This window comes from Ranitomeya imitator, chromosome 2, assembly GCF_032444005.1.
Source record: "Ranitomeya imitator isolate aRanImi1 chromosome 2, aRanImi1.pri, whole genome shotgun sequence".
In the NCBI taxonomy this organism is placed as follows: domain Eukaryota; kingdom Metazoa; phylum Chordata; class Amphibia; order Anura; family Dendrobatidae; genus Ranitomeya; species Ranitomeya imitator.
This window is the reverse complement of record NC_091283.1, coordinates 775,803,335-775,824,223: the sequence shown is the minus strand read 5'-3', so window position 1 is coordinate 775,824,223 and position 20,889 is coordinate 775,803,335. Positions and strand designations below refer to the sequence as shown.

The window sequence follows — 20,889 nt, the reverse complement described above, 5'->3', positions numbered from 1 at the left end:
AATTTAGAAATGCCACTATTTATCACAATCATTCTCCTTTAATAGGGAATTAGACTAGAAAGTCGTCTTAATGGAGTGAATGAACCTACTTTACGTATACACGTCTGTCTTGTATATTTAATAACTGCCTCAACAACACAAACAGTAGTTAGAAGCACGTGTGCACAACCGTATGAGGTGCACGGGTAGGTTCCCAAACCGTAACCAGCAAATACTCAATACTAAACAAATGCTCAGCAACACAAACAATCTGGGGGAAAAAAAAAACCTCCCGCTAACCTCACACTTCAACCTTGTCAAAACAGTAGAGACAGAACAAACCACATTCCTTAGAGGGAAAAGACCATTAAGAACTTTTTGTGCTTGATGAGAATCAATGAGAACTGAAAACGTCCACTCAAAGCGCTCACAGATCACCACCAAAACCTGTGACAAACGGACATTACAATTTACAATCCTATTCATCTGCATCTTGGGGATTAAAAAAAAAAAAAAAAAAAAAAAACCTTTGTTCAGGCACCAAATTAAATCATGAATTTTGATCCCATCCAATCTATAAGAAATAAAACCATACATGACCATAAATTAAGTTGGGTGTAATAATGAGAAATGACCCAAGGAAAAAGTATTGAACACAAGAGAGGGGCAAAAATCCATGGGAAGTCATGACACCAGCTCAAATCTATCAGTAATTAGAAAGCAATCCTGACACTTAGGCTATGTGCACACGTCAGGATTTCTAGCAGAAATTTTCCTGACAAAAACCTGACATTTCTGCCTGAAATCCGCATGCGTTTTCTTCGCGTTTTTTTCTTGCGTTTTTTTCCAAATGCATAGAATAGCGGGAAAAATGTGAAAAAACTGCAAAATTAATGAACATGCTGCTTTTTTTTACCGCGATGCATTTTTTTCACGGAAAAAAACGCATCATGTGCACAAAAATTGCAGAATGCATTATAAATGATAGGATGCATATGTCTGCAGTTTCTAATGCGGTTTTATCGCATTTTTATCGCGAAAAAACCTGAACGTGTGCACATACCCTTAGTGAAAAATAACATCACCTGGTTCAACTGATGACCTATAAAAAGGTGTCTCATTACCAACGTGCCAAACAAGAAACATCTCATGATGGGTAAAGCTACTGAGCAGTCTCAAGACCTTCACAAGCTTATTGTTGCAAAACATATTGATGGCATCAACTACAGAATAATTTCTAAACTACTGAAGGTTCCAGTGAACACTGTTGGGGCCATAATCCGGAAGTGGAAAGATCATCATTTCAACATAAACAGGCCACAACCAGACGCTCCCCACATGATTTCAGAGAGGAGTGAAAAGAATTATCAGAAGAGTTGTCCTAGAGCCAAGGAAGAACTGCTTGTGGAGAGCTACAGAAAGTTTGTTTCAAAGAACAGTGAGAAATGCAAAATCCATAGACTGTATGCACGCTCACCCTGCAATACTCCATTGCTGAACAAAAATTATATTCAAGCATATTTAAAGTCTGTTCAACAGCATTTGGACAAGCCTGTGAAATATTGGGAGAATACAGTCTGGTCAGATGAAACCAAAATGTAACTATTTGGATGCCATAGTACGCACCATGTTTGGACTCCAAGTTCAGAGGTGGTAACATCATGGTGTGAGGCTGGTTTTCAACATACGGCACTGCCAAACTTCATGTAATTGTAGGAAAGATGACTGGACAAAATGTACAGAGACATTCTTGAAAAAAATCTGTTGCCATCTACTATGATGATGATGAAGATTGATCCAGGGTGGATATTTCAGCAAGACAATGATTCCAAACACACAGCCAAGGAAAGTCTCAATTGGTTTCATAGAAAGAAAATAAAGCTGCTAGAATGGCCAGACAATCACCTGACCTGATTCCAAAATTTATAGATGGAACGAGAGATCAGTTTTCATGGAAGGAGCCCACGGAGCTTTCAAGATGTGAAGAGCGTTTGTGGAAGAATGGGCCAAAACCACACTTGAGCAATGCATGTGACTAGTTTCTCCATACAGGAGGCGCCTTGAAGCGGTCTTCACCAACAAAGGTTTTTGTACGCTTAACCCTGCTGTTCTGTTGGTCAAAAATGACCGACTTTGAACTTCAATATTCTTTAAAATATTCAAGATGCGGCTCTGAAACCCGTGGCCGACCGACCCATCCTCATTTAAGTCAATCAACCACAAGTTTCAGAACCGCATCTTGAACACCCCAAAAAATACCAAAGTTCAAAATAGGTCTCCCCAGACCGAACAGAACAGCAGGGTTAAATACATTCCCCCAAGCGTGTTCAATACTTTTTTTTTTTGTGTGTCATTTCTCATTATTACTCATACCTTAATTTATGGACTTCTATAGTTTCGATTTCTTTGCCTGTTTGTATTGGATGGGTTTTTCATGTCAATAGCACCTTTAGAACTACAATAACTTAGAAAATTGGTGAAATGTTCAATACCTATTTCACCCACTGTTTGTTCTGTCTTTCGGAGCTTCTTTTAATGGCTTCAGCACTTCAAAGACAAGAAGCAGTTAAAAGAAGCCACTAGTAGATGTTTGTAGTGTCTTTTGCTTGGAAGACTATCACAAAAGACAGAATATGAAAAAAAGATGCCACAAAATACGTCTGAAAAGACACTTCAGAAAAAACGTACTGAAGCCTCTTTTCCTGTAAAAAAAAAAAAAAAAAAAAGCGGGTACTCCATTGTCTAAAAGATGTGAACACATACCCTAACAATACAGACTGCATATATTATTAATTAAATGGATCTCAGACTTGATGTACACATTTTAAACTGATTTTTCCATTTTAACCCCTTAGGCTACTTTCACACTAACGTTGTACGACGCATGCCGCAATGCGTCGTTTTGCAGAAAGAACGCATCCTGCAAAGTTGTTTGCAGGATGCGTTTTTACTCCATAGGCTTGTATTAGCGACGCATTGCGATGCATTGCCACACGTCGTAACCGTCGTGCGATGGTTGCGTTGTGTTGTGGCTGACCGTCGGCACCAAACAACGTTGCTCGTAACGTTTTTTGGTGCGTTGTGTCAGCCATTTCCGACTGCGCATGCGCGGCCGGAACTCCGCCTCCTCCTCCCTGCAACTCACAATGGGGCAGTGGATGCGTTGTAATAATGCATCCGCTGCCCCCGTTGTGCTGCGTTGACACAGGATGCGTCGGTACGTCGGCCCGACGCTAGTGTGAAAGTAGCCTTACTCACTCAGCAATTTTTTTTTTCTAAAATTTTCCTTCTTTATTCATATAGCCATAACTTTTTCCTTGTGGCGACATAGCGGTATAAAAGGCTTTATTCATTTTTTGTGGGACCAATTGTTGTTTTGAATGAAATATTTAGATGGCAAAATAAATGTGAGGAAAAAAGGCATAAATAAGAAAAAAAAAATTACAAAATGTGATAAAATGGTGAGAAAAAAACAAAAAAAAACCCCTCACCATTGCCTTTTTGGATTTAATTTCTACAAACCTCAATTGTGCATTAAAAGATTCTCTAGCTCAATATTCAATATCAAACATGTATATTTTTGCTTCCATTTTTAGTGCCTTGAAAAAAAATTCTGAACTTTTTAATAAAAAATATGTTGGTATGTGCTAGAGTTTTACGAGACCCATAATTTTTTTTTTTTTTTTCAATCCAAAGGAACGTTTCCCCCCCCCCCCCCTCTATTTCTTTTAGTTCCCCTTAGGGAAACTAAGCCAACAATCGTAATAGCAATCCATCGGCTCATAGCAATTGCGTCGCAATGGACGCCAGAACAAATACCACTGAGCTGCATTGGGGTTCTTAAATGAGGCTGTTAACCTTTTCATTGCTGCTATTAGTGGTAGGCTGTAGAGTCGAAGTGGTGGATTCCCTTGTACGTTTTGGTAGAATTGGGGTCAGTATAAAATGGTCCGACTGACTCCTGGATATATAATAAATTGTGTGCAGTATTTCAGTGCACAATGTGCTGTAAATGTTTCCATAAGAATTTGGGAAAGTTATGAAATATCCTATACATGTCTGTTCTGTTCCTGATGAAAGGATCTAGGCTTTTAGTTGAGATGAATCTGTGCTGGACTTCAATAAAGGTCCACAATTATTAAGGCTTTACAGGCAAAATCCTTTCCATAACTAACAAAACAGACCCTGTAGCGTCAATCATCCTATAAATGTGAATGTTAATTCTACAACACGTGCATGGATCATTGTAAGACATACTCATAGGAATGAAGGGGACACAGAATTTTCTGTAACAAATTTGCATCCTTACAAGCAGCCAAATTCACTGGCCGACCATATTATTTCTAAGACATGAGACACAAGGAGGGTGACTATCATGAGTAATGATGACTCGCGAGAGATAGGAGATGGTATACTTACTTGCTGGTTGGCCATTGTATGATACCACCAGAAACACCTGGATGTGATGTAATAAGCGACGATGACATCTACAGTGTAGTGGTCATGTGCTAAAAGAATACAGAAGACCCCAACAACGCTGAGGAACCAGCAAATCCAGTGATACCACCAGAAACGCCGCGGAGAATCTAATGAAACAAAAACATCTGGGATGAGGTTTGTATTCCAGGTTACAGCAAGTCAAAAGATTCACATGAAATATTTCTAATATCTAAATACCAAGTTGGAAATATGGACACACAAAGAAATCCCCCTTGAGTGATACACTATATGGACAAAAGTACGACCCCTGCAGGAGCATGTGTGACCTCCCAGTCTACATCCATAGGTATTAACATGCAGCTGGATTCCTATTGGTAGCTGTATCCACATCCACGTGACTGAAATACTTCTACAAGATTTGGGATTACTTGTGTGGGAATTTTTCACTCATTTGTGAGGTTGGACGAGAGCCGAGCTCTTAAAAGCGGTTTTCCCACGAAAAAGTAGATTTTAAAACCAATAGATCTTGGAATAAAAATAATTTCCACAATTGGATGTGTTTAAATAAAATGTTCCTGTGCTGAGATAATCTTATAAATGTGCCCCTGCTGTGTAATGGCCGTGTCTGACCGTACAGGAACATGGTCTGATCATACCACAGCTCCTGGGCAAGAGGAAGCAAAACAGACTACACAGACATTACAGCACAGGATCACAGCTGATTCTTTGTGTGAGGTAAAACATTTCATTACCTGTTTTTAAACAATGTTTTACCTCAAAGAAAGAATCAGCTGTGATTCCTACACTTTTTCTACTATTCCCCTGCACAGGAGCTGTGGTATGATCAGACCACGTCCCTATACAGTTAGACACGGCCATTACACAGTACATAGCAGGAACACATTTATAACATTATCTCTAGAGATGAGCGAACCCGAACTGTAAAGTTCTGCGTCTGTACCGAACACCAACTGTTTGGGCACGGACACCGAACACGGAAGTCCGTGTTACTTTGAGTATTATTTATTTAAAGTCTCACGCTGAACTCAGAATTTACTGCCGTTCACTGTGATAAATTTCTCACAGTGAACTCTAAGCTCAGCGCTTCAGCGTGAGACTTTCTCACTGTGCTAGCGGGGATCTCACCGAGGTCACCGCAGTTCATTGGCCTGGCTGGGAACGCAGCCTGTGACCGGTGATAACCTCACCGCTATTCACTGAGGCTGTGCTTGCAGCAGGTCATTCATCAGTGGTTCTCAGCCTGGATGGTCGCATCTTGGCACCGTCCAGGTGGAAAACTGTTTATCCCCCAGACATGGATTACAGCGTGGGACAGAATGACGGTCAGATGAGGGATATTGTTTTTTATTTTATTACAGGAGACGAGGGATTCAATGGAATGGGTAATAAGGGGAGTATAACTTATTTTTAAATAATAAAGGAAAAGTGTGTTTTGTTTTATTTCAAATACAGGACTTTATTCTGGCTGTGTGTTTATTTACCATACAACTATAGGATTAGTAATTGATAGAGGTCTTATAGACGCTTCTCCATTACTAATCCATGGGCTTGATGTCACCTGACAATACAAAGGTGACATCAACCCCACATATATGAACCCCACTTGCCACCGATACAGGGCAAATGAAAAGAGCCGGGTAAAGAGCCAGAATTGGCGCATCTAATAGATGCGCCTTTTCTGGGTGGCTGCGTGCTGCTATTTTTAGGCTGGAGGGGGCCAATATCCGTGGCCCTTTAACAGCCTGAGAATACCAGCCCCTAGCTGTCTGCTTTATCTTGCCTGGTTGTCAAAAATAGGGGGGGGGGAGGGGGGACCGCACACTTTTTAAAAATTATTAATTTATTAATTTAAATTAAAAAAAAAAAAAAAAAGGAAGGGGGCCCCTCTAATCTTGATAACCAACCTTTCTGAAACTGACAGCTGAGGGTTGCAGCCTCCAGCTGTGAGTTTTGCCTGGCTTGTTATCAAAAATACATGGGGGGAACCCACGCCTTTTTTTTTTTAAATTTAGTTACAGTTCAATGAATGAATACTCCCATCAGCCGCCGCCTGCTCTCGCTGTTATTAGCGGCAACAGCTGATGGAGCAGTAGTCCCATTAGCTGACACCATAGACCGGAGGTAAACCTTTTACCTCGGATCACAGCTGCGGACTCACTGTCATTTGACAGCGTGGGAATGAGGCTCTCTGAACGGCGGTAATGATTTTACCGCTGATCAGAAGTAGTGTTTGCCGCACTGTCATAAACTGTAACTTTACATGGTTTGTCTCTTCAAGACAGAGCTGTTGCAGTTCTTTCCACTTTTCTTCAGTAATTACAGGCGATGATGGAATATTTAGGAGGAAAGGAATTTCAAGGTTGACTTATGGTGGTGTCATCCTCAGAAAACAATAATAGAATTCAGCGATAGAACCATCAATCCAGTCACTAAAGGTACCTTCACACTAAACAACTTCACAACGATATCGCTAGCGATCCGTGACGTTGCAGCGTCCTGGCTAGCGATATTGTTGTGTTTGACACGCAGCAGCGATCAGGATCCTGCTGTGATGTCGTTGGTCGCTGCAGAAAGTCCAGAACTTTATTTCGTCGCTGAACTCCCTGCAGACAATGCTGAATCGGCGTGTGTGACACCGATTCAGCGATGTCTTCACTGGTAACCAGGGTAAACATCGGGTTACTAAGCGCAGAGTCGCGCTTAGTAACCCGATGTTTATCCTGGTTACCATCGTTAAAGTAAAAAAAAAAAAAAACACTATATACTTACCTTCTGCTGTCTGTCCCCGGCGCTCTGCTTCTCTGCACTCCTCCTGCATCCTGTGTCAGCGTCGGCCAGCCAGAAAGCACAGCGGTGACGTCACCGCTGTGCTTTCCGGCCGCTGTACTCACAGTCAGTGCAGGAAAGCAGAGCAGAAGGTAAGTATGTAGTGTTTGTTTTTTTTACTTTTACGATGGTAACCATGGTAAACATAGGGTTACTAAGCGCTGCCCTGCGCTTAGTAACCCGACGTTTACCTTGGTTACCGGCATCGCTGGTCGCTGGAGAGCTGTCTGTGTGACAGCTCTCCAGCGACGCTGCAGCGATCGACATCGTTGTCGGTATCGCTGCAGCGTCGCTTAGTGTGAAGGTACCTTTATGTTTGTAATGGCAGACAATTGTGAGATGTTGGATTTTATACCTCTGGTAATCAGACTAAATTAAATGACTAAAACCTGTGTCTGTCTCTCTCTATATATATACATACACACACACACACACACATACACACATACATACATATATATTTATTTTTACTGGAACAGGGGGTCCTGAGGCCCCATTCTTTCTCACTGCAGTCTGGTGACTAGGAGATAAACATTACCCATGTCAAAACCCATTTAACACAGCAAAAAATATATATTTATGTGTAAATGGCACAAATATAGATAACAATGCTCAATTACTTACACTCTTTTATGAACATATATGTCAGTGTTAACATGACTGTGTGGCCACTGTACAGGTAGTCCCCACACATGGTGTGAGATCCTGTGATTGAAAGTCCACCTCCTGAAATCAACTTTAAAATCCTCCAGAACTGGGCCTCCCAGTTGCCAAAGAGCTGGGGAAAAAAAAGCATTTTTGGTTATTTTACAATTATGTGAAAAAAAAGTGTATGTGTATAGATAGATAGATAATAGATAGATAGATAGCAAAAAAAAGGAAAACCGCACAAAAAAATGAAAAAAAGTGGACTTGAGAAAGGATACCACATCCGAAACGTTGCCACGCCGTTTGGGCAATAAAGTCCATTTTCTTTCATCTTTATATCTAAGAGCCATTTGAACAGTGGTTGGGGAAGCATTGCACATTTTCAAGGTAGTACTTGATGCGGTTCCAAATATATATATATATATATATATATATATATATATATATATATATATATATATATATATATATATATAGAAAAGTGCAAAAGAACGAAAAGTCAAGGACAGCGCAAGCTTAGTTAGTTCTTGTGTGCTATATTTATCTTTCTACTGCCAGATATACAATCCACAGCTATAAAATAGTGCCACGCATCAGTATATACCCTGTGGCAGAGGATCTATTGGGGGACAGGGATGGCACATGTACACATTTTCCTTATGCTGGTTTATTAATATGGTCATATCATGCGAAATGCATGTTATTCCGGACATATAAAATGAGCCCTGCTCCCATTTATATTTTGCACCGATGTCCTTTAAAATACAGTAGGGGGCACTAGTGAGAGGCACGGCGTGTCTTTATATTAATGAGCACTTCCCTCCTACAAAGCCATGAGCACTGGAAACAAACCTTAACTTCAGAGTTTCTGTTTCAGATCAGTAAATTGCACATAAATACCAGCTCTCCTCACCACACAGGTTTACACCCATTGGCACAATCTGGTAGGAGCGGAAAACCTAGCTTTACGTAGAGCGAGATGGCGTGCCATCATTAGCTTACTGTGAATAATGGCATAAGATGCTAAATATTAGAGGATTAAATAGACAGGACAAGTTCAGGTAACTTTCTAGAAGTCACACGGAACAGAAAACTTACAGTATCACGACTGCTTAGAAGAATACAAAAAAAGTCTCATGCTATAAAGAAAAAATACAAGGGCGCACAAATCAACAGTTCTGCCAAACTGCACCCTGACGTCTTCTGTCTGGAGACATGCTAGTCTTTAACCTTTACGGTATGTTCCCACACGCCTATCCACTTAGGCAAAACTTACTGTGGACATCAAAGTTAATCATCATTTGCAGGTTGCTACTGTAAAATGGGCCGTTTCTTATATATTATATATATAGCACCATTGATTCCATGGTGCTGTACATGAGGAGGGGTTACATAAAAATTACAGATATCGCTTACAGAGGGGCGAGGACCCTGCTCTTGCGGGCTTACATTCTACTACAGGATGGTGGGGAAGGAGACAGTAGGTTGAGGGTTGCAGGAGCTCCGGTGTTGGTGAGGCTATAGCTTCTGTAGTGGTGAGGAGGCAGCGGGGTCAGTGCAGGCTGTAAGCTTTTCTGAAGAGATGGGTTTTCAGGTTCCGTCTGAAGAACCTGAATGTGGTTGATAGTTGGACGTGTTGGGGCAAAGAATTCCAGAGGATGGGGATATTCGGGAGCAGTCTTGGAGGCGATTAGGTGAGGAGCGAATAAGGGTGAAGGAGGTCTTGGGGAGGACACACACACACACAATATATATCTATATATATCTATATAGATATATCTCTCTATATATATATCTATATATATATTTTTATTTTTATTTATTTTATGGGGGATTTCCAGTCCTAAAAAGAAAATTAAGGCTGTCAATGTCACCAGCACACTTCTACCTGACGGTCTGCCATGAAATGTCTATTGGGCAAGACAATGCAAAAAACCCAATCAGAAAAAAACATCATAGATATACCACAGATATGGCAAAACTACAAACACCTCATCAAGTATACTTCCGCTACTTACAGGGGTATCCCAGTCGACATAAAATTACTACTCTTCTGCAGATCGGAGATTTGTTACATTAGTGTAGGTGTGATATTCACCAATCACCAGAGTGGACGTTCTCCGCTGACCACATCCAGGAGAAGCTGAATGGACTGGTGGCTTTCACACGTACCCTCCTACATTATTCTAAGGGGATCCATAAACAATAGGTAGCACTGGCATCTAGCTCGCCAACTGCCCGCACACAGGAAAGATCGCTCTGCTGATGGCTGCTGCCTTCTCAAAGATAGAGCCATGGTCAGACTGCTCTGGCAGCAGCTTATCACACCGAGAACAAAAGTACAAAATCTGACATGCAGAATCTTCATCTACATTATGTGTTGAGAAGAGTGGGGGCCGTCATACACATTAAGCCCCAGCAGGTTCATCTTATGTGCTTGGGGGCCTGAAGTCTATGGTAAGAGGTGTATTACAAAATGTATCTTCAGTGCCATAAGCTAAAATAGGCCAGAAGCATTCCGTGCATTCACCACCTCCTGGTCACGGTGAACATCTGTTGTCGCGATCGGTGGGGTCCACGCCAATATAACAGTCATCACCTATGCAGTGGACAGCTAAGGAATACACCCAAACCTCTTATTCATGACATTCCTTTGTGCAGCATTTATCTATATTATGGAAAATCTATAGAAGCAATTCTACAGCAGGTTCCAATCTCATCCTACCCATTAAAGGGGATTTCCCACTAACAAAGGTTCATTTTAACCCATTAAAGGGAATCTGTCACCCCCAAAATCGAAGATGAGCTAAGCCCACCAGCATCAGGGGCTTATCTACAGCATTCTATAATGCTGTAGATAAGCCCCCGATGTATCCTGAAAGATGAGAAAAAGAGGTTATATTATACTCGCCCAGGGGCGGTCCGGTCTGATGGGCGTCGTGGTCCTGTCCGGGGCTTCCCATCTTCTTACGATGACGTCCTTCTTGTCTTCACGCTCCGGCGCAGGCGTACTTTGTCTGCCCTGTTGAGGGCAGAGGAAAGTACTGCAGTGCGCAGGCACCGGGCCTCTCTGACCTTTCCCGGCGCCTGCGCACTGCAGTACTTTGCTCTGCCCTCAACAGGGCAGACAAAGTACACCTGTGCCGGAGCGAGAAGACAAGAAGAGGACGTCATCGTAAGAAGATGGGAGGCCCCGGACCACGACGCCCATCGGATCGGACCGCCCCCCAGGTGAGTATAATCTAACCTCTTTCTCATCTTTTAGGATATATCGGGGGCTTATCTACAGCATTACAGAATGCTGTAGATAAGCCCCTGATGCCGGTGGGCTTAGCTCACATACAATTTTGGGGGTGACAGGTTCCCTTTAATGACCACCAATAACTTTTTACTGACTTGAGTAAAGAAAATAACATACCCAGACAGGTGACAAACCAGCAGCTGTCAGCTGCACACTACTGCTGACAACTAGTGATGAGCGAGTGTCCTTGTTGCTCGGGTTTTCCAGAGCACGCTCGGGTGTCCTCCGAGTATTTATAACTGCTCGGAGATTTAGTTTTCATTGCGGCAGCTGAATGATTTACAGCTATTAGCAGGCTGAGTACATGTGGGGGTTGCCTGGTTGCTTGGGAATCCCCACATGTGATCAAGCAGGCTAGTAGCTGTAAATCATTCAGCTGCCAAGATGAAAACTATATCTCCGAGCAGTCATAAATACTCAAGAGGTCACCCAAGAGTGCTCGGGAAAACCCGAGCAAGGAGTACACTCGCTCATCACTAATGACAACTTGCTGCACATCACTGTTGGTCCCCGCCACGGCAGTTTAACCCCTTGGATGCTGTTAATAGTGACTATAGCATTTAGATGGTTAACAGTGTGTGGGGGGTTATCCAAGCTGATACTTTCTTTGAGGTAAAACTTTGCTTATAAACAGTCAGGGAAACGTTTTACATCATAGTAGTAATCGGCTGTGATCCTGTGCTGTTCTATCTGTACACTTTCCCTGCCCAGGAGCTGTGGTATGATCAGACCATGTTCCTGCATGGAAAGACACTGCCATTACACAGGACACATTTATAAGATTATCTCCGCACAGGAACATTTCATTTAAACATATTCAATTGTGGAAATTATTATTATTCCAAGATCTATTGATTAAAATGAACTTTCGTTTGTGGGACAACCCTTTTAAGATGACGTAAGTGTAGGAAAAGGGCGGCTCGCATCTATTCTACACGCTATCACAAGTGCATAAACAAATATTAAGATTATTCTCATTATCTACAAAGTGAAAAGCCTGTACATCCCAATCATTGCTTCAGCAATTAAGACTCTTGTTACTAATAACATTAATTGGATGGAAAGTTCATCCTAATCAGGACCAGACTCTGCATTCATTACAGTCTGCAGATTCAGTCAATGGTGGACGCCGTCCTCTCTCCTCCGCCGTCCTCTCTCCTCCGCGATACATTGTGCTTATGGAGGGAAGTTACCACAAGCTAATTGGCATGTCTGTGGCTTCATTGACACCTGCTGATTCACTGGTGACAGGCCGCGTGTGGTGACATCTCCCCAGGCCATGTGTCGCTGAGCGTACCGAACCTTATTCTACCTTGTGGTTGTTTATTCACTAAACAAATGGTATTTCCTCCTTTCTGTCAAAGTGAAAGCAGTGTGGCCATCTCTGAGTGCTGTGCTCAGCGGCAGCATATATTGGATGTACACGGTGTACACCACTGCAGGCCTGCAGCAGAGGAGTGATCGGCCGCGCTGCACACCGTGTGCTTGTCTGGGATCACACAGGAGCAGGCGAGACGCCAGATCTCCCGGAAAGCGCAGATTGGAGAGTGTCTCACATATAATAAGCCCCTGAGGAGAATACCCATAACCCCGGCTGTGCTGTAATCAGATCCACACACAATCACGGGGTACACAATTGGACACTGTACAGAGCCTGCGGTCATGGTACAACATACAGGCGCCATCCTGGTGAACATGTACAACTGCACCCACAGGATACAACCAAGCAACATGGCAACCTTCTCCCTGAACCAATAACATCATGCCTTCACTCTCGGTTCACCATCCATGGTATTATTATGGAGAGAGAAGCAGAAGATGTGGAATTAGAAGAGAATCTGCCATCAGTACGGCCATCGCTCTGGTGATAAGCATTCTGGGAAGTGTAGTCTTTACACCAGGCACTGAAGGTAATACAGGAAAACTTAAGGTACCTTCACACTGAGCAACTTTCCAACGAGAACGATAGCGATCCGTGACGTTGCAGCGTCCTGGATAGCGATCTCGTTGTGTTTGACACGCAGCAGCGATCAGGATCCTGCTGTGACATCACTGCAGCGTCGCTTAATATGACGGTACCCTTACCCAAAGCATCATAAGCCCGTAAGAAGGGTTATCTTAAGTTCAAAAATGGGTAAAATTGCAAAGTACTTGTAAAAACAAGACACTTTGTAATTTATCCCTCATTATAAATCCTCTCAGATGTCATGAACAGGGGGATTTGTAATTTTATAGTGTAAAGCTCATTGCCTAGGTTAATGGCCACTCTTAGGCCACATTCACACTATCAGTATTTGGTCAGTTTCTTACCTCCGTATTTGTAAGCCAAAACCAGGAGTAAAACAATAAAAAAGTAAAGTATAATAGAAACTTGTCGCCACTTCTGTATTTATCACCCACTCCTGGTATTGGCTTACAGATACTGAAGCAAAATACTGACCAAATACCGATTGTGTGGCCATAGCCTAAGGGTATGTGCACACGTTGCGGATTCTCTGTGGATCCGCAGCGTTTTTTGAGGTGCAGAAACGCTGCAGATCCGCAATTGATTTACAGTACAATGTAAATCAATGAGGAAAAAAAAAATGCTGTGCACACTTTGCGGAAAATCAGCTGCGGATTACAAAAAGTAGCATGTCACTTCTTTTTTGTGAATCTGCAGCGTTTTTGTACCCATTCCATTATAGAAAACCGCAGGGGTAAAAAACGCAGCAAATCCGCAGCAAAAACGCACAAATAAACGCTGCGGAACCACACAAAAAAACACGACAAATCCGCAGGCGTGTTTTCTGCCAGGAGAGGCAGAATCCGCACCAGAAATTCCTAAGCCTAATCCGCAACGTGTGCACATAGACTTAGACTGTTAGGTTTCCTGGGTAAGAAACATGGAGAGCGAGCGGTCTCTTACTGCCTGCGCACGCCTCTGAAGCCGTCTGGACTGTTGGATCCAACCAACCTTAGAATCCCTGTACTCCCCCATACGGCAGATGTAAGGAGTCCTTTGGTAGCCGTGTGGGAGGGAGCAACAGTGGCACAACCATGTGGCTGGTCTGATCTATCCATCTTCAGGAGCCCATCACCCCCAGCAAAGCAGGAACGATGCATAGTGAGAAAACCTTTTTGAGTAGTCTGTTAGGGATGGAAATGGTTTCCATTGGTGATCAGTAAAATTGTGACTGCATCTCTGGATTATAGGAGAGGTAATTTTGAGATGAAAGTATGAACAAGTTTCTGAACATCTTAAACAGCTCATTTACATAGAAGATTTAAGATATTTGTGCTCCAAAATTAACACATTTTAGATCCAATTCCTATTTTCATCCATACTGTCCGAGTACACACCATGATGTTCAGGCCCGCTGTGGGTCAACAACTTCATATGTCTTCATCTGTGGCAACGCTCCGAGACCATGACCCATCTCATGAATGGAGACACCTCCAGAAATTGCTGGCTTCCAGGAGGTTTTGAGTAGGTTTGCTGTGACTCCGGAGATAAGCTTATGCTAGGATTTTGGGAGGACTCCCTTAAAGGGGTTATATAGTCAAAGTGTTGTGCAAATGTCTAATTTGTTAGAATAGGTCACACGCGTGATATTACCCAATCATGCACAGGTCTGGGCAGGTGTGTGGGGTCGTAAAGTCATTGGCCCTGCTCACATCCAAAGCTGATGTGAGAATCGCAGGATAGCACCTTGATTCTGGAGAGTTAGCAGGTAATCAGTGGACCAAATATGGCTTCACCAATAAATCTGGCAACGTAGCTGCATCCTGTGCCGCCATTTATAGGCTAGGGCAGCACGCATGGGTCTGCCAACGCTGGGTGCCCTCCATTAGCGACAGGCTCTACAATCACGTGCATGGCTCAGACTGTGGTACCTCATGTAAAGCACACTACGGTAAGTGACAAAATACACAACGGACTCGAAGCACCACAAAATAATGCAGTGTGTAACTGGAGGGCTGTAATGCCTTAACACTGCACATTTATCAGCTGCACAGTAGTCACAATGGCTACCGAGTGCTCTCTAATGTACCTTGTGTCTTCTATCATTGTTGCATTCTTACCTGAGTAAGAATTACTTGCACATCCCTAATTTGGGTCTTGTAGCATTAATAACCTGCTCCCGATGTCCGACAGACAGCTACATGACAGCTCTACCAATACCCAGGGTAAAAGGGACTTTCTCCTGACAGAGGAACGTGGGAAACCATGTAACAGAACATGACCGGGCCTCCGATCACTGGCTAATTTCTGCGCTCTGGACAATAAATTGCCTTTCATTGTGTGAAAGTGAATGTATTGTGTGGAGGTCGTGCACTCGCTCTCAGAGCTCGGGAACCTTTATATGAAGGCGAAATTAGCAGTATATTAACAGCTCAGAGAAACCTTTATTAACTGGAAAAGGCAGGTTTATGGAGTCTCCCAAACATCTGCAAGTATTGAGGCCAGAGTCCTTTATCACATACTTACAGGCCTTTGCTCTACAAAAGGAGTCAGCAACCTTCAGTGCAAAACTAGTGTGGAACTACAACTTCCAGCATGCCTGTGGCAGTCAGGACATTGTATAAGAACATTGGGTGTGGGGGAGGGACAAATGTTCAGGAATGTCTAGCTTTCACAAGACACGAGCAGTGTGGGAATATAATGCTATCTGAGGATACGGATATTTGGGGGTCTCACTCAAATAGCTTTCAATTACATAATCCCCTTCACAACAGGCGTCCATTGCTTCAATGCATCTAAAATGAGAAATGAAGGAACTTTGCAAAAAAATTATTTCAATTTTTTTTAACCATTTTCTTTTGATAGCTTGATTGGCTGTTAAAAGCAAATGACCCATTTTAATCAATAAAAAAAAAACCCTATAAAAGACACTCTGGAGATGAAATGGTTCCTCACTATAATACCTTGTACTCACACAGAGCGATGGAAGGTGCCATACAGCAAGTGATCAGGAGGGAGAGGAGGCCTTCCCCACCACTAGACAAGGACCTTCATCATTTTATTTTGGGTGGGAGGAGCATCTGGTTTACAGTTTGAGAGAGGAAAACATTTTGAGAACTAGATATCCAAGTGTTAGGAACTCAATATTGAGCAGTTGACACTCTCAGGCTATGTGCACACGTTCAGGAATTCATGCAGAAAAATCCTGTAGAAATCCGGACATTTCTGCCAGATTTCCGCATGCGTTTTTTTGCGTGGTTTTGACGCGTTTTTTGCGCGGTTTTTCCTGGACATTTCCCAATGCATTAGGCAGTGGGAAATCCGCAAAAAAAACCCGCAAAATTAATGAACAGGTTCATTATTATTCCGCAATTCGATTTTCATGCGGAAAAACGCACATCATGTGCACAGAAATTGCGGATTCCATTATAAATGATGGGATGCTTAATGTATGCAGATTATTTGCGATTTTATAGCGTTTTTATAGTGCAAAACCGCTAAAAAAACGCAAATAATCTACAACGTGTGCCATTCTATATTCAATACTTAAACATTTCTAGCAAAGTCATGGAATGTGGACACCAAGGACATGGGGTCTGCGGACACTGATGGAGCTGAAGATTTACCAATGTACAGTGGGGCAAAAAAGTATTTAGTCAGTCAGCAATAGTGCAAGTTCCACCACTTAAAAAGATGAGAGGCGTCTGTAATTTACATCATAGGTAGACCTCAACTATGGGAGACAAACTGAGAAAAAAAAAATCCAGAAAATCACATTGTCTGTTTTTTTAACAATTTATTTGCATATTATGGTGGAAAATAAGTATTTGGTCAGAAACAAACAATCAAGATTTCTGGCTCTCACAGACCTGTAACTTCTTCTTTAAGAGTCTCCTCTTTCCTCCACTCATTACCTGTAGTAATGGCACCTGTTTAAACTTGTTATCAGTATAAAAAGACACCTGTGCACACCCTCAAACAGTCTGACTCCAAACTCCACTATGGTGAAGACCAAAGAGCTGTCAAAGGACACCAGAAACAAAATTGTAGCCCTGCACCAGGCTGGGAAGACTGAATCTGCAATAGCCAACCAGCTTGGAGTGAAGAAATCAACAGTGGGAGCAATAATTAGAAAATGGAAGACATACAAAACCACTGATAATCTCCCTCGATCTGGGGCTCCATGCAAAATCCCACCCCGTGGGGTCAGAATGATCACAAGAACGGTGAGCAAAAATCCCAGAACCACGCGGGGGTACCTAGTGAATGAACTACAGAGAGCTGGGACCAATGTAACAAGGCCTACCATAAGTAACACACTACGCCATCATGGACTCAGATCCTGCAGTGCCAGACGTGTCCCACTGCTTAAGCCAGTACATGTCCGGGCCCGTCTGAAGTTTGCTAGAGACATTTGGATGATCCAGAGGAGTTTTGGGAGAATGTCCTATGGTCTGATGAAACCAAACTGGAACTGTTTGGTAGAAACACAACTTTTCGTGTTTGGAGGAAAAAGAATACTGAGTTGCATCCATCAAACACCATACCTACTGTAAAGCATGGTGGTGGAAACATCATGCTTTGGGGCTGTTTCTCTGCAAAGGGGCCAGGACGACTGATCTGGGTACATGAAAGAATAAATGGGGCCATGTATCGTGAGATTTTGAGTGCAAACCTCCTTCCATCAGCAAGGGCATTGAAGATGAAACGTGGCTAGGTCTTTCAACATGACAATGATCCAAAGCACACCGCCAGGGCAACGAAGGAGTGGCTTCGTAAGAAGGATTTCAAGGTCCTGGAGTGGCCTAGCCAGTCTCCAGATCTCAACCCTATAGAAAACCTTTGGAGGGAGTTGAAAGTCCGTGTTGCCAAGCGAAAAGCCAAAAACATCACTGCTCTAGAGGAGATCTGCATGGAGGAATGGGCCAACATACCAACAACATTGTGTGGCAACCTTGTGAAGACTTACAGAAAACGTTTGACCTCTGTCATTGCCAACAAAGGATATATTACAAAGTATTGAGATTAAATTTTGTTTCTGACCAAATACTTATTTTCCACCATAATATGCAAATAAAATGTTAAAAAAAACAGACAATGTGATTTTCTGGATTTTTTTTTCTCAGTTTGTCTCCCATAGTTGAGGTCTACCTATGATGTAAATTACAGACGCCTCTCATCTTTTTAAGTGGTGGAACTTGCACTATTGCTGACTGACTAAATACTTTTTTGCCCCACTGTATGTCTGAAAACGAATAAATAAATAATGTCATTGGGACATGATTGTCAACAATTCATCAAATTTCAACATTTTAAATGTCTTATGGCTCATAAATAATAGGTCGCTAATACGGCTCAGTTATGCAACGGTACAAGCTCTGGGCCTGGACTCCCTATGTAAAGACTTACACCGACTGATGGAAGCGTTCACAACTAGTCCTGATTATCAGTCATGGGGTCAGCAGGTCAGGCATTTCATTCCTCTAATATCTTTCAGTGATATTTGAAAAAGTCAACTACAGGAGCAAAAGGTGTTTGTCGCTCGCATTTAGAAACACTAACGCCGTAATCATTAAAAAAAAAAAAACAGTCCACAACTAATGCAAAATATTCCAACGTTAGATTGGCCAATCGACTAACGTGTATGGGGGCCTAAAAAAGAATCTACCACCCGATTGTACTTCATTTTGCTTGAAAGAAAAAAAAAAAAAAAAAGCAGTTACGTATGGATACCATCATCAGAGCGGCTACTAATCTGCAGCGGATGCGGCCGGCTTGGTTTAGATTAAAAGAGCGAGACTTTGCGATAAGAGAAGATCTCGCGCTCTCAGAACAGGGAGAAGCGGAGGCTTGTGGGTTCGCTTTAAAGGGACATTTTCTATATTAACCCCTTCCCGACCCATGACGCCACGTAGGCGTCATGAAAGTCAGTGCCAATCCGACCCATGACGCCTATGTGGCGTCATGGAAAGATCGCGTCCCTGTAGATCGGGTGAAAGGGTTGACTCCAATTTCACCCGATCTGCAGGGACAGGGGGAGTGGTACTTCAGCCCCCGTGGCTACGATCGCTCTGATTGGCAGTTTCACTTTCAACAGCCAATCAGAGCGATTTGTAATATTTCACCTAAAAAATTGGTGAAATATTACAATCCAGCCATGGCCGATGCTGGAATATCATCGGCCATGGCTGGAAACACTGATGTGCCCCCCCTTCCCCCACCGATCGCCCCCCCAAGCCACCGATCTGTGGTCTGCTCCCCTCCGTCCTGTGCTTCGCTCCCCCCGTGCTCCTATGCCAAAACCGTGCCCCGATCTCCCCCCCTTATACTTACCGAGGCTCCCGGTGTCCGTCCGTCTTCTCCGTGGGCGCTGCCATCTTCCAAAATGGCGGGTGCATGCGCAATGTGCCCGCCGAATCTGCCGGCCAGTAGATTCGTTCCATGTACATTTTGATCACTGTGATAAAACCTATCACAGTGATCAAAAAAAAAAATTTATGAACCCCCCTGTATCACCCCCATAGATAGGAACAATAATAAAATAAAGAAAAAAATTATTTTTTTTCCACTACAGTAAGAACTAGGGTTAGGGAATGTGCACACGTATTCTGGTCCTCTGCGGATTTTTCCGCAGCGGTTTTTATAAATCCGCAGTGCAAAACCGCTGCGGATTTATCGCGGTTTTTCTGCGGATTTCACTGCAGTTTTCTATTGGAGCAGTTGTAAAACCGCGGCGGAATCTGCAGAAAGAAGTGAAATGTGCGTAATGTAAACAGCTGCGTTTCCGCTCAGTTTTTTCCGCAGCATGTGCGCAGCGTTTTTTGTAAACTCATGGGAAACTGCTGCGGACCCGCAGCGGCGGAAACGCTGTGGATCCGCAGCGTTTTCCGCATCGTGTGCACATACCCCTAGAATTAGGCTATGTGCACACGGTGCGGATTTGGCTGCGGATCCGCAGCGGATTGGCCGCTGCGGATTCGTAGCAGTTTTCCATCAGCTTTACAGTTCCATGTAAACCTATGGAAAACTAAATCCGCTGTGCCCATGGTGCGGAAAATACCGCGCGGGAACGCTGTGTTGTATTTTCCGCAGCATGGCAATTCTTTGTGCGGATTCCGCAGCGTTTTACACCTGTTCCTCAATAGGAATCTGCAGGTGAAATCTGCACAAAAAACACTGGAAATCCACGGTAAATCCGCAGGTAAAACGCAGTGCCTTTTACCCGCGGATTTTTCAAAAATGGTGCGGAAAAATCTCACACGAATCCGCAACGTGGGCACATAGCCTTAGGGTTAAGGTTGGAATTAGGGTTAAGATTAGGCTTGTGGTTAGGGTTATGATTAGGGGTGTGTTGGGGTTAGGGTTGTGGTTAGGGGTGTGTTGGGGTTAGGGTTTGGATTATGTTTAGGGTTGAGATTAGGGCTAGGGGTGTGTTGGGGTTAGGGCTGTGGTTAGGGGTGTGTTGGGGTAAGGGTTGTGATTAGGGTTATGGCTAGAGTTGAGATTAGGGTTAGGGGTGTGTTGGGGTTAGTGTTCGAGTTAGAATTGAGGGGTTTCCACTGTTTAGGCACATCAGGGGTCTCCAAACGCAACATGGCGCCACCATTGATTCCAGCCAATCTTGCGTTCAAAAAGTCAAATGGTGCTCCCTCCCTTCCGAGCCCGACATGCGCCAAAACAGTGGTTTACCCCCACATATGGGGTATCAGCATACTCGGGACAAACTGGG

The 20,889-nt window shown here is 43.2% G+C and overlaps 1 protein-coding gene across 4 annotated transcripts in view; it reads right to left on the bottom strand.

Annotated features, from left to right (window-relative positions):
• Positions 1 to 20,889, bottom strand: part of SGMS1 (sphingomyelin synthase 1) — a 384,726-nt gene that overhangs the window by 7,402 nt on the left and 356,435 nt on the right. For all 4 annotated transcript variants that reach the window (XM_069753528.1, XM_069753531.1, XM_069753529.1 and 1 more), the window contains 2 exons: positions 7,891 to 8,044; positions 4,399 to 4,565 (listed from right to left, as the gene is read on the bottom strand). In XM_069753528.1, coding sequence (XP_069609629.1) covers positions 4,399 to 4,565; positions 7,891 to 8,044 — 321 coding nt within the window. The remainder of the gene's footprint in view (positions 1 to 4,398; positions 4,566 to 7,890; positions 8,045 to 20,889) is intronic.